At 40.1% G+C, this 13,386-nt stretch overlaps 1 protein-coding gene across 1 annotated transcript in view; it reads left to right on the top strand.

Moving 5' to 3' along the window:
• arhgef40 (Rho guanine nucleotide exchange factor (GEF) 40) overlaps positions 1-13,386 on the top strand; it is a 34,425-nt gene that overhangs the window by 18,405 nt on the left and 2,634 nt on the right. The window contains exons 15-23 of the mRNA XM_016535694.1: positions 417-536; positions 689-880; positions 1,802-2,302; positions 5,014-5,375; positions 7,627-7,876; positions 8,169-8,258; positions 9,330-9,533; positions 10,961-11,140; positions 12,289-12,469. Of these exons, the coding sequence (XP_016391180.1) occupies positions 417-536; positions 689-880; positions 1,802-2,302; positions 5,014-5,375; positions 7,627-7,876; positions 8,169-8,258; positions 9,330-9,533; positions 10,961-11,140; positions 12,289-12,469 (2,080 nt within the window). The remainder of the gene's footprint in view (positions 1-416; positions 537-688; positions 881-1,801; positions 2,303-5,013; positions 5,376-7,626; positions 7,877-8,168; positions 8,259-9,329; positions 9,534-10,960; positions 11,141-12,288; positions 12,470-13,386) is intronic.

The following is a 13,386-nucleotide window of genomic DNA, read 5'->3' as shown; positions in this document are numbered from 1 at the left end:
GTATATATATATTAGGTTTAGTTAACAATAGCATAACTTCAACCTTTTCAAAGAAAAGAGAGTAATACTGGTGTGGAATGACATGAGTAAATAATGAGAGAATTTTCATTTTTGGGTGAGCTGTTCTTTTCCTGAGGTAATGAACAGAATATTAACAGCCTAAGATTTTGCACAGTAGTGTATATATTAGGTTTAGTTAACAATAGCATAACTTCAACCTTTTCAAAGAAAAGAGAGTAATACTGGTGTGGAATGACATGAGTAAATAATGAGAGAATTTTCATTTTTGGGTGAGCTGTTCTTTTCCTGAGGGAAATAATGAACAGTTTTGAGTTTGATCATAATCATGCTGTTTCATCACAAATGACATTGACTTCTTGTTTCTCTCTCTCTCTCTTTGTGTGTATTTGCTCAAGTGTGAGAGAGACGTAGAGCACGTACAGCAGCAGCTCGAGGACTATAAACATCCTCCTCTGTCTCTCAGCAGACTGTCACTCAAACAGCACAAGTTCAGGAGCTTCAGAGAATCTGCGATGGTGAGTCTGTTTCACAGCTACAGCTGAAATGGACTCTTATAAATGATCTGAAACGCTCCTCATTCCCACACATTTGATATTCGATCATATATATGTGATCTTACCTATTCCACTCGTGTGCAGCTTTGCTTTGCATTTGTGCGTGTTATCAGGAGCTTCACAGTGAGACTCTGGTGTTGCTGGGAGAGGTGGAGAACTGGTCTGAGCTGGACTGGCCCGGTCTCAGAGCCGCGCTGGACAATCTCCCTCCAATAAGGGAAAAAGTGCGAGACATGTCTCACTGTCTGTCAGACTGCTGGACACAGCTGGACAACACACAGCGATTGCTGTCTACACTTACTGAAGTAAAGCATAAACAAATATACACACAAGGCCACTGTATGATTGTATGTGACAAGATATCTCTTTACAGTTTATTCCATGGTAGATATAATTCTACAGCCAGCAATAGACAGGACAGGACCACTTTACATTACAATGGAGTAATGCAAAAAAAGAGAGCGAAGGTGGACGTGAGAGAGGACATGTCTTGAGCATGTCAACATAAGCAGAGTTTAGTTGTTTACAGTAGCTTAATTGTTATAGATTTCAGTATTCAAATGCATTGAATATGGTATATCCATTCAGAATTTAGAATCAGAACTGTCCGTTTTATAGCATTAGTTTGAAGTGTTTTCCACTCAAGTTTTACAGTTTGGTACTGATGCCAGAACGCCCAACTTACAGTACACTATACCGCTCAAAAGTCAAAAATATCAAAATATCTAAAAATTCTTAAATCAAGAAGGATTTTATTGACAAGTACAAATTATTGTCTTGTTTTCAGAAAAAAACAAGTCAAAATTAAGTGAGTTTTTGCTTAGAACAAGCAAAATAATCTGCCAATGGGGTAAGCAAAATAATCTTATTTCAAACAGAAAACAAGATTATTTTGCTTACCCCATTGGCAGATTATTTTGCTTGTTTCAGGCAAAAACTTACTTAATTTTGACATGTTTCTTTTTCTGAAAACTAGACAATTTTTACTTGTCTAGAAAATCCTTCTTGATTTAGGAATTTTTATATATTTTGGCTGGAAACAAGACAACAAATCTAAGTAAGAAAAGCATTTTTTGCAGTTATAAATTTTGCCAAAATTTCGCTAGTCATTTTCTCAGACTTTTGGACCAGAGTGCAATATAAAATTTTACATTTAGAGTATTTGCCCCTACATACATACACTTATGCTAATAATAATGACTAACTCTCCATTTTTCTCTCTGCAGGCGTCTCAGTGGTGTGATGTGGTGTCGTCCTCCTCTCCTTCCTCTTCCTCGTCCTCTACTCTCTCCTCTCTGCCTCCCATCCCTCCATCACGTTTCCAGGACGCTCGCGCTCTTGCGCTGGATCTGGGAGGTGGGGCTTTGCTCGACCTCTGGTCTCAGACTCTGGAGCGCTATCAGAAAACTCTGGCTCAGTTTAAGAGCCGAATCCTGCAGGCGGAAAGAGGCTCATCAATGGCCCAGGGTCAGGAGCCAGACTCGGGGGGACGAGGGAGGACTCCTGCTCCCAGCACGTCCAGCCTGGGGGATTTAGAGGGGGAGATCGAGCCGGACTGGTGCCCTGGAGGAGGAGAGGGGGGCCTGCAGTCCTGGGGTTCACTGGCGTCTCTTTTCCGGCCACAAAACTGCTCAACACTCAAGATTGGAGAGGAAAAGAAGAAAGAGGGGGTGAATCCAGGAGGGGGGAAGTTTCTGCAAAATCTTCTGCACCCGGCCAAGAAAAATGTAAGTGCGCATGTTTTAGAGTGAGGGAGTCGCAGTCATGAGTTCAGCAACCAAAATGAAACACTCTAAAAACCACCTAGTGAACGCATGCTAACACCTTCACAGCTATCTAGCAACTCCCTATCAACCACCAACCACTTAACAAGCAACCACATAGCAACACCCTTGAAACCACCCAAAACACCTGCATTGCAACTCCCTAACAACCACCAAGAACACACTATAAATTATTTGGGTCACCTTAGCATCTGCATAGCAACACCCTGGGAACCATCCAGAACATCCTAACAAGCAAATAGCAACAACCTAGCAACCACCCAGAACCCCCTGACAACTGCATAGACGCATTGCAGTAACTGTAAACCAATATCATGGGATCTACCCATAACACCCTAGCAACTATCTAGAATACCCTAACAGCTGCATAATAACTCTAGGCATCACCCTGGGAACCTCTCACAGCACTCTAGCAATGATTTAGCAAAACACCCTACCAACTATCTACCAAGAACACACTAGAAACTGCTCAGCAACACCCTAGAAACTGAATGGCAACACCACGAGAACCTCCCACAGCACCCTAGCAACCATCTAGCAGCATCATCGTTATATGCATAACAACACCCTAGCAACTATCTACCTATTCCTTAACAGCCACCAATAACACATTAGAATCGGCTCAGTAAACCACTAGAAACCGCATAGCAACTCCCTAACACCTGCTAGCCACAGCTTGGGAACTATCTAGAACACCTTAAAAACCACCAAGAACCCAACTAGAAACTGCATAACAATGCCCCAGCAACAACCTAGCAAACACCCAGAAGAACACTCTAAAAACAGTTAGCAACACACTAGCAGCCACAAACCACAACCACATACCACATACCAATGCCCTGGGATCCACCTAAAACACCCAAGCAACCAGATAGAATACCCAAGTAACCTTATAGTAACCCCCTAGGAACCATCTAGACCAACACCTTGGGAACCTCACACAGCACCATAGCAACCACCAAAAACACCTTGCAAATTGCATATCAAAGTCCACATACCAACACTCTAGCAATTCCCTAGAATCCCTTAAAATGCAGAGCAATGCCTTAGCAACCCCATGTATAACATTAGAACATATAGTAAGGACGTATTTTTAAATCATATACTGTAGATTTAAAGGTGCAGTAAGTGATATCTGAGAAGCGCTCTCGATATTTGAAATCATCAAAACAAACACATGCCTACCCAAAGGGATCACACTCCATCTTAATAGCTCTGCCCTAAAATTCACCAACATGCAACACAGGGACATCCCCCATCATGAGTGGACACGCCCCTTAATGCTGATTGGCTACAGGTGTGCTTTGGTGGTCAGTCTGATCCACTTTTACAGCATTTCTCAGAAATTGTTTACTGCACCTTTAAACTATTTATTATGTTGCAATTCATCAAAAAAGTTACCATTCAGCCAACTAGCAACTTTACTTGCATTTGTTGTTTGGTAAGTGCTCATTTTGTGTCCTGCGTGGTTTTTTTTTGTGTTTTTTTAAGGTGAATAAGATTGTATGTTAAAATTAATACTTACTTGTAGCCCAAAATATATTTCGTTTTTATGCATGTACACGTACAAAAAAGTATACACCATTTGATAGCATGCTCGAATGCAGGCAGCCAACACGTGCTCTAGAAAGCTTCACCTTTCTCCAGCGTCTGCGCTATTTTTCGCCAGATGTTATGACCGAGAAAAATGTCTTCGTACTTTGTATCTCATAGCCCTCTCACACGAGCGCTTATCATTGCAGAAATCTGTTGTTGCAACCTCCGCTATTTTGTTGTTGTAGTTGTTTTGTCTTTTTAATTTCATTTTCTACTGTGAAACAACGGCCCGGGGTTGAGGTAGAAGGGATACAGCTACGGCCATCAGGGCTTACTGGGCATGCACACATCAACATTGCGTCATTTTTGTCATGCTGAACAACAATAATTACTGTATTTGCATTATTGTAATGGTAGGTTTAGGGTTGGATAGGTGTAGACATTAATAAAACAGAATGTGATAGGTAGCAAATTTACTTTATTGTTATTTCCCGGCCGTATCCCTTCTAGCCACAACCAGTGCTGCCACCTTGTGGAACAACTGTTTAGTGCCAAACCAATTCAATGTGCATGTGCGACCTACGCATACTAAAGTTGGTTACAAAAATCAGGTGGTGCATGTGCAGTGCACGCATACTATTCTGGTGATGAAATTTGCGTCATGCACACTGTACGCAGGCCTTCATGTTCACGTAAAAACTGAAGTATACTTTGCGCTTAAGTCATTGGTTGTCTCTGTCCTGCTGTAGGCCCCAGACGCGCCCCTCCCTCCTTTGTAAGGTTAGGTTTAGGGTTGGGGTAGGTGTAGACGTTAATAAAACAGAATGTGATAGGTAGCAAATTTACTTTATTGTTATTTCCCGGCCGTATCCCTTCTAGCCACAACCAGTGCTGCCACCTTGTGGAACAACTGTTTAGTGCCAAACCAATTCAATGTGCATGTGCGACCTACGCATACTAAAGTTGGTTACAAAAATCAGGTGGTGCATGTGCAGTGCACGCATACTATTCTGGTGATGAAATTTGCGTCATGCACACTGTACGCAGGCCTTCATGTTCACGTAAAAACTGAAGTATACTTTGCGCTTAAGTCATTGGTTGTCTCTGTCCTGCTGTAGGCCCCAGACGCGCCCCTCCCTCCCAAACCCCCTCGCAAGCGTCATCCCAGTTTTGACCTCCAGGCTCTGCTGGCCCCGCGCCGTTCGGCCGCCGTGTCTAAACCCGCCGAGTCCACATCGGGCCAGTCCTCTCCGCTGTCCTGGCTGGGCCGCCGGGCTCTGACGGATCCCATCCTTACGGCAGGGGTGGCTGCAGCACTTCCAGGATGGAGGGATCCCACTGGAGGAGGAGTGCTGATCAGAGGAGTGGAGGTCAGCAGTAAGGAAGTGGCGGATCATACGGGCTTCACGCGCCAACATGTGCTGCTTAACCGCATCGAAAGAGAGACGGTGGTGGAGAGAGCAGGAGCGACCGCACAGAGGTGTGTGTGAGAGATTTTCCTTCAAAAATCACCTGATGAAGCTACTTTGTGAGGATATTCGTAAATGTTCATTAAGGCGCTAAATAAATGACATTGCGATTCTAGAGCTGCCAATTTAATGTATTTATTTTGTGTTATTTTATTATTGCTTCCCGAGTCACTGCACCCTCCTGTTGCATTTGATTTGCTCCAAGTTATTTCTTCCAGAAATTGTTCTTCCAGTTTAGGGTCATGAATGTGCAAAGTTTCGACACATAGCTTTGTTTTGGAAATGCTGTGCAAATTTTGGTGAGATCAGTTGTGGTAAAGGGTTAGTTCACCCAAAAATGAAAATTAGTCCATGTTTTACTCACCCTCAAATCATCCTAGGTGTATATGACTTTCTTCTTTCAGATGAATCCAATCGGAGTTATATAAAAAATGTTCCTTGCTCTTCCAAGCGTTACAATGGGAGTAACAATGGGGGAATGGGAGTGGTGGGTGTTTTTGTTCAACAGTCCAAAAGTAGTCAAATAAAGCGCGCACATCCGTAATAAAACATGCATCACACAGCTCCGGGGGGGTGAATAAAGGCCTCCTGTAGTGAATCGATGCAATTTTGTAAGAAAAATATCCATATTTAAAATGTTATAAATACTTTTAACTGTCATGCGTGCAAGCCATTCGGGTGGATGACGGAGGACGTATGTGTCACGCGCGCCTCAGAGATATGCTAGTCTCGCGAGTTTGTTTACAGGAGCAAAAGACGCAAAGTTTCCTTACTTTAGCAAAGGAAAACGTCTCAGGTTACTTATGTAACCATGGTTCCCTGAGTAGGGAACGAGACACTGCGTCCTCTAGGGGTCGCTATGGGGAACGCCTCGTCGTGACCCGTGTCTGAAGCATACATTGAAAAAACACCAACTTGTTGGCCGGCGGAAAGGAAGGCTCACCTGAGCTGGAGGGTTATGGCCAGAAAGATAACGTTCCTCGAGATGATGTTAAAGAGAGAAAATGAGCGCGAGAGGGAAAGCCCCTCTTTAAACTCATCGGCCAGGTCCACCTGCGATCCCCACGAGCTCATTCCCTTCCGTGCCTCAGCAGCGGCGGGGCCTGAACCGTGGGGGGCAGATGGCTGCCCCTCTTTCCTCGAAAAGGGAGACAAACGAGAGCGGAGCTTTTTTTCCTTGGAAAAAACGCTCGCAGTGCACGCTGATTGCCCCCTCGGAGACATCGCGTGCGTGCTCTTTGTCCAAACAAACAACGCATAGATCGTGTGTGTCATCAGATGTTAAACAACGTCAACAAAGATCCACACATCCTTAAATGCTTTGCTAGTGCTCGCCATAATGAGATAAATAGAGATCGCTCTTACCACAGAAATGCACGCTTCAAACAAAACAGTCAATGAAGACGAAGAAGAGAATGATGTGTGCTCCCGGCACCTATTTATACTATAGTCGCACCGGTAGTGACGTCATGGCTGTCGCCGGCCAGCAAGTTGGTGTTTTTTCAATGTATGCTTCAGACACGGGTCACGACGAGGCGTTCCCCATAGCGACCCCTAGAGGACGCAGTTCGAAGTTCCCATGAAAGGGAACCAGTCTCCTCTTGGCTTAAATCAAAATCCTCCTACGTTTTTTCTTTACAAATCCTCGTTTTATGCTTCTAATTCATGACCGGCTTTTTGTTTTGCTGTCTCTCCTCCGCACTTCCACGTTCATCACTAATCACCGGCGCGACGCGTACATCCTACGTCATCCGCCGGAACGGCTTCCATCTACAACAGTTAGACAGTTAACATTTTAAATATGGATATTTTTCTTACAAAAACGTATCAGTTCGCTACAGGAGGCCTTTATTCACCCCCCGGAGCTGTGTGATGCACGTTTTATTACGGATGCGCGCGCTTTATTTGACTACTTTTGGACTGTTGAACAAAAACAGCCACCTACTCCCATTATAAAGCTTGGAAGAGCCAGGAAAATTTTTAATATAACTCCCATTGAATTCATCTGAAAGAAGAAAGTCATATACACCTAGGATGCTTTGAGGGTGAGTAAAACATGGGCTAATTTTCATTTTTGGGTGAACTAACCCTTCAAGGGTCAAATTGAACCTCCATTGGTTTCCATACAATTTACCAAAAATCAACACTTTGAAAAAGTGCAAGTGGAGTAGCTAGATTTTTAACACTACAGGTCAATGACAAACAAGGCATTTTTGTAATAAGGCATGTTTTTGGGTCAATCTCTCTCTCTCTCTGTCACAGCAAGCTGTACTTACAGTGGTGTCGGCTGGTCAGCACAGAGAGGCAGTATGTGGCTGTTCTTAAAGGTGTGGAGGAGAACTATCTGCCCCTCCTGGAGTCTTCAGACGTCCCGTCTGCGCTGAGAGGAAAGACAGAGTCACTCTTCTGTAACTGGAAAAGCCTCTCTGCCTTCCACTCGCAGTCACTCCTCCCGGCCATGGAGGGCGCTCTCTCCCAGACACTGCAGCAGACCGACTGCTTCAGCAAATATGTGAGTAACAGCTCACATTTTAACGCTTTTTCCCATAATTTGGCAAAATTACAGTTTCATTGTAAATGACAACATGTTAAAAATAAATAATTAAATAATTGTAACAACAAGGCTGTTTTAATGTGATCTTCATATAATAAGACATTTTATTTAGAAAAATTAAAAACAGCCACATAAATGCGAATGAAGCTGAAAAACACTGCAATACTGTTCATAACCAGAATGTTATGAATTATGAAATGTTGGTATGTATCCATATGAATGGAGTATTTCCTGATATCTGTTTCCACAGAAGGATCAGTTTCTTCTGTATTCCCACTACATCCGGATGAGACCTGAGCCGGACGCGCTGCTCATCAGTCAGGCTGCTGACTTCTTCAGGGTGAGAAAGCAATGTCAAAGTTTCATTTAATTGATTAATATGTCATCAGAGCACATGCAGGAGAGGTATAGCTGTGTGTCCATATGGCACATTTCATGAATCGAGTGTGAAATAGAGCCTCAGTGCATTCTACATTACCTACTTTCTGTGCTAAGTTTTTTTCCCAAAAATCGTTCAAAAAAGCATGAAATGTGTGCTTTTTGTTCCTTAAAAAATTTAAAGAGAGGCCAGTTTATACCCATGTAAAAAAGTACTCTTAGTTTTAAAATGAGTACTTAGTACAGATTTAATATGCTTTAAAAGAATGTACTACTAAAAATAGAATAAAATAGTATACTACTATGTGTACTGGATGTAAAACTCAGTTTAAATTTATATTAAATGAATTTTAGAGCATTTTTGACCCTCTGAAGTAGGGCTTTTTCATTAGTAGCACAATTTCATTTTTACTTCTTATTGTCTTGAAATATGGTTAAAGCGCACTGTTGGATGTACTGACCAGCATTTATGGTAAACTAAAATATACTGTCATACTTAATTTAAATATATTTGTAATTACATGTTTGTAATGATGAGGTTGCAATTTAGTGCATGTAAAAATATAATGAATGTAATATTGAATAGCACACTACAGTTACAATTATAATCAAGTACGTTGCATGTGCTTTAGTATGTTAGTCAACACATCAAAATAAGTGCACTTAAAAGCATTACAAATGATTATTAAAACAACAATTTAAAATGTACTTTAAAGTAAAACTTTAAATTTGATATTATTAAAAAAGGTTGCTTTTTAAAAGTGTACTAAGCGTGTTAAGAAACTCTCGTTAAGTCGCTTAAGTGGCATTTTATTTCATTCAATACAGTTAGGCACACTTCTTTTTCACAAGTTGGCTGTAAGCTGATCTGTCCATTCTTGACTCAATGTACTGTAGAACAGTTTATGTTGCACTACTGTCTTTGCCCACAGGGTGGCACATGTGTTTTTGATATTTGTGCCATTTTTTAGATGTGGAAAATAATGAGCTGTTTATTTAATCATTCTCTCTCTCTCTCTCTCTCTCACTCCAGTCGAAGCTGTCTTCTTCTCTTGTTCCGGCTCCTCCGTTTCCTCAGTGTCTCTCCACTCCGGTTCAGAGACTGGAGCAGTACTGCCAGACACTGGAGGAACTGGGCGGTCTCAACCCCACCTCTGACTCCGCCCTCTCCATCCTAAAACATGCCCAGCGGCACGGAGAGGATCTGCGAGCCAGTGATCTCATCACAGGGTGTCCGGTATGAACTCAAAGAACACATTCACTCACAGCAGAGTCTACAGTGTGTCTTTGTGAGGTCACATGACCACGGCACTGCTGCCACCTGGTGGTCAAAGAGAAAATAACAGATTGCGCTTTATGCGATACAAAGGGTCAAGCACAACAACAATACTGATAGCTATCAAATCAAATATGTTTTTATGGATTGTTCATGCAGTGACTTAATATTTTAACATTGTTTCCAAGCTGTTGGTCTGTAATTATGAATCTTTCACTTTATGGACAAAAACAATTCTTCAAAATATCTTATTCTTCAAAATGTAGTGTTTTCAGGTAAAGTGTTTTTATTGCTAACTAAATCTATTACAATATTTGTTAATTGAAATAAAGCTGAAATTAAATATAACTATTTGAGGAAGTTAAGATTAAAAAAACTAAATCATTTGAAAATGGTGCCTTCAAAGAGAAATCAACTAAGTGTAAAGCTTGAGTATTAAAATTACTAAAGCTAAAAGTGAAATAAAACAAAAAATAATGCTAAGTAGTATAAAAAAACTAATTTAAGATATTAATCTAATCATATATAAATAATCATACAATTATGTTGTTCCTGTAGCTCTAAATGGTGCCAACAACACCATGATTGCATGTTTTTGGTTTCTAACACATATACCGGCAAAAATGTGTGCCTTGGATAAAAGCGTTTGCCAAATGCATAAATGCAAATGCACAAATATCGGTGTGTGCTGATATCACTGTTTTAATAATATGCAACACATACACATCTGTTAACGTCTCAAAAAATGTGGTTTCATGGTCCTTTAAAAACAGGTTTTTCATTTAGCAGGTTTATCCTCAGTGATGTAAAGTACACTTATTACAGGTCCAGGTCTTGCTCACATGCACAGTGGTTTTCGTGTACCAAGGAACATGCGTGGTTTCATCCTACAATCAAGATCCAGAATTACCACACGCCAAGCCATTAATGCTAGCAAAAATGTGTTTTGATGAGTGAAAAAAAATGTTATTGGCCAGTTTGCTTGTTTTTGTTTTTTTTTATTAGATGCTTAAATTCTTCTCTTTTCTCTGCAGTTCTGTTTGGTACCTCTAACGTCACAGAAATGACATGCTTCACCTTTAGTGAATCTCCAGATAGTACGCTAGACCTGTCTAATAATGGGACAACAGTTGTATTTGATTCAGGGTGGATGTGATAGTAAAAAAAATATATAATAATAATTAATTAATTAACAGTGAAATACTGAAAACAATGAAATAACTGATGCATCCTTCATATCATTTTGAATCACACAACAGAAAGTAGATGTTGACATGATGCTCTTCTGTGTGTGTGTGTGTGTGTGTCTGTCTGTGTGTCTGTGTCTGTGTGTCTGTCTATGTGTCTGTGTCTGTGTCTGTGTGTCTGTGTCTGTGTGTGTGTGTCAGATCCCCGTGGCGGAGCGTGGAGATCTGGTGCGTCAGGGTGAGCTGTGTGTTTGCGGTGGAGGCCGACGGAAGAAAACGGGAATCAGAAACGTCTTCCTCTATCAGAACTATGTCATCTTCACCAAACACAAAACATCCAACACCGGATGCAGTGTGTACAGCTTCAAACACAGCATTAAGGTACACACACACACACTAAACAACACACGCAGGCTGTGTTCGGAGGGGAATGCTAGTGTACTGCACACTACTGTATACTGCCTGTTATTTATTAAAAATGACTACAGTATGCATTATGAGACAAAAACCTTAAAGGTGCTTTGTTTATACTGCACTGGCTGCCTTGTGAAAAAGAAGTTAGATTAATTGTACTGAATGTTCACTTGTAGTCTACTTCAAATCTTAAATCTTAAGATAGATAATATACTATTAATGAAAGTAAAGGCCACTTAAAACTTAAAGACACTTTCATGACAATGTTTCTTAACACACTTAAGTACACTTTTAGAAAGTGCACAATGTTCAATTAAAAAGGTTACTTTAATGTACATTTTAATTCATAATGTTTTAAGAATCTTTTCATCATGCTTCAAAGTACACTTTATTTTGATGTGTTAACTAACATACTAAAGCACATGTAAAGAACTTGATTATCACTTTAACTGTAGTGTGTTAAGTACATCTTAAATACACCAATACAAACATGTAATTACAAATACATTTAAGTACATGGCAAACAAGTTTCAATAGAAATTGCATTAAAGTACATTTTAGTTTATCATAAATGTTTGTGCATTCAGCAGTACTTTAACCATATTTTTTTTAAATAGAAGTAATAATGAAATTACATCTAACGATGTACTTAAGTCCTACTTAAGTGGGTCAAAACACTAAAGTTAAGCTAACTGCATTTAATATAAATTTAAACTATAATACATTTTCAGTTAATTGCAAATAACTGCAAACACATTACATTCAGTTCCAATGCAAAAGCCTCTAAAAGCCATCGTGGTCAAAAATGCGATAACGATACTGAGTGAATGCTCTCCACACATAGTATTTGTTCATCAAGTACTTTCAAATGCGCTAAATCCCAGCCTCAACCCATGCAGATGTACCAGTACTTACATAGAAACCTATACATAGTAGCCAGAAAGAAATGCTAACTTTAAAGAAAACCGTCAGACGTACTTAAAGAGGCTTTTGCATCTGAACTCTTCATGTGTTCAGTGGGTGCACACTGACAGTTGACACACTGTGCACATTGCACTTACAGAGCGTGAGTACTATGTTAGTATGGTGGCGTCTGACTGCCTGTGTTTCCTCAGACGGGTGAGATGGGTCTCACTCAGAGCGTGGGCGAGGACGGACTGAGGTTTGAGGTGTGGGTGAGACACGCGTCCCGCACCAGAGACTGTCTCACTCTCCAGGCCTCCAGCGTGCAGGAGAGACAAACCTGGAGCCACGACATCGCACAGCTGCTCTGGACTCACGCCATCCACAACACAGGTCAGGACTAACCTTTGACCTCACACCTTTACATCAGCAGTCACCTCTGACCCCTGGTGCATATCACTCTCTGCTTCTTTTTCTGTTTATTATTCTCTTTTGATGCATTATTGAGCAAAATAGATCTATATTTATCACTGACTTTTCACTACGCTCTGCTTGTGAAAAAGTAGCACACTTTAGCATACTTTTTAAATGAGGACCTATTATGGAAATAATATACTTTAAAAGAATATATATAAGTGCAAACTGTATGTAATGTTTTCTTGGACTTTCATTGCATGTTAAATGCAATTACATGGAAATTAATTAAAGTTTAAATTTATAGTAAATGCCAATAACTACATTTTTTTGACCCACTTAAGTAGGACTTAAGTACACCTTTATATGTGATTTCCTAATTCTATTTTCTTTCAAATATGTTTAAAATGTGCTGCTGAATGTACTGACAATCGTTTATGATAAACTAAAATATACTTTAATATCATTTCTATTGAAACTTGTTTGTATATTTGTAGTTACACATTTGTAAGCATAAAGTTACAATTATATTAACTTGAAATGTAGTAATTTGAGTGATACACTAGAATTAAAATGATAATCAAGTGCTTTAGTATTATGCTTTAGTATGCTAGTCAAAATGACAAAATGAGTGTATTTTAAAGCATGACAAAAAATATTAAAACAATTATTTAAAATGTACTTTAAAGTAAAACTTTTAATTTTGCACTTAAAAGTGTACTTAAGTGTGTTGAGAAACAGTCATGAAAGTGACTTAAGTGGCCTTTTATAACATTAATATTATATTATTATCTTACTATTTTCAGTAAGTACAGGGGATAGATAGATAGAGAGAGGATAGATAGATAGATGGATGGATGGATGGATGGATGGATGGATGGATGGATGGATGGATA

Source organism: Sinocyclocheilus rhinocerous, unplaced genomic scaffold (assembly GCF_001515625.1).
Source record: "Sinocyclocheilus rhinocerous isolate Xijiao unplaced genomic scaffold, SAMN03320098_v1.1 scaffold1898, whole genome shotgun sequence".
NCBI lineage: Eukaryota > Metazoa > Chordata > Actinopteri > Cypriniformes > Cyprinidae > Sinocyclocheilus > Sinocyclocheilus rhinocerous.
This window is presented reverse-complemented; position numbering and strand designations above follow the sequence as displayed.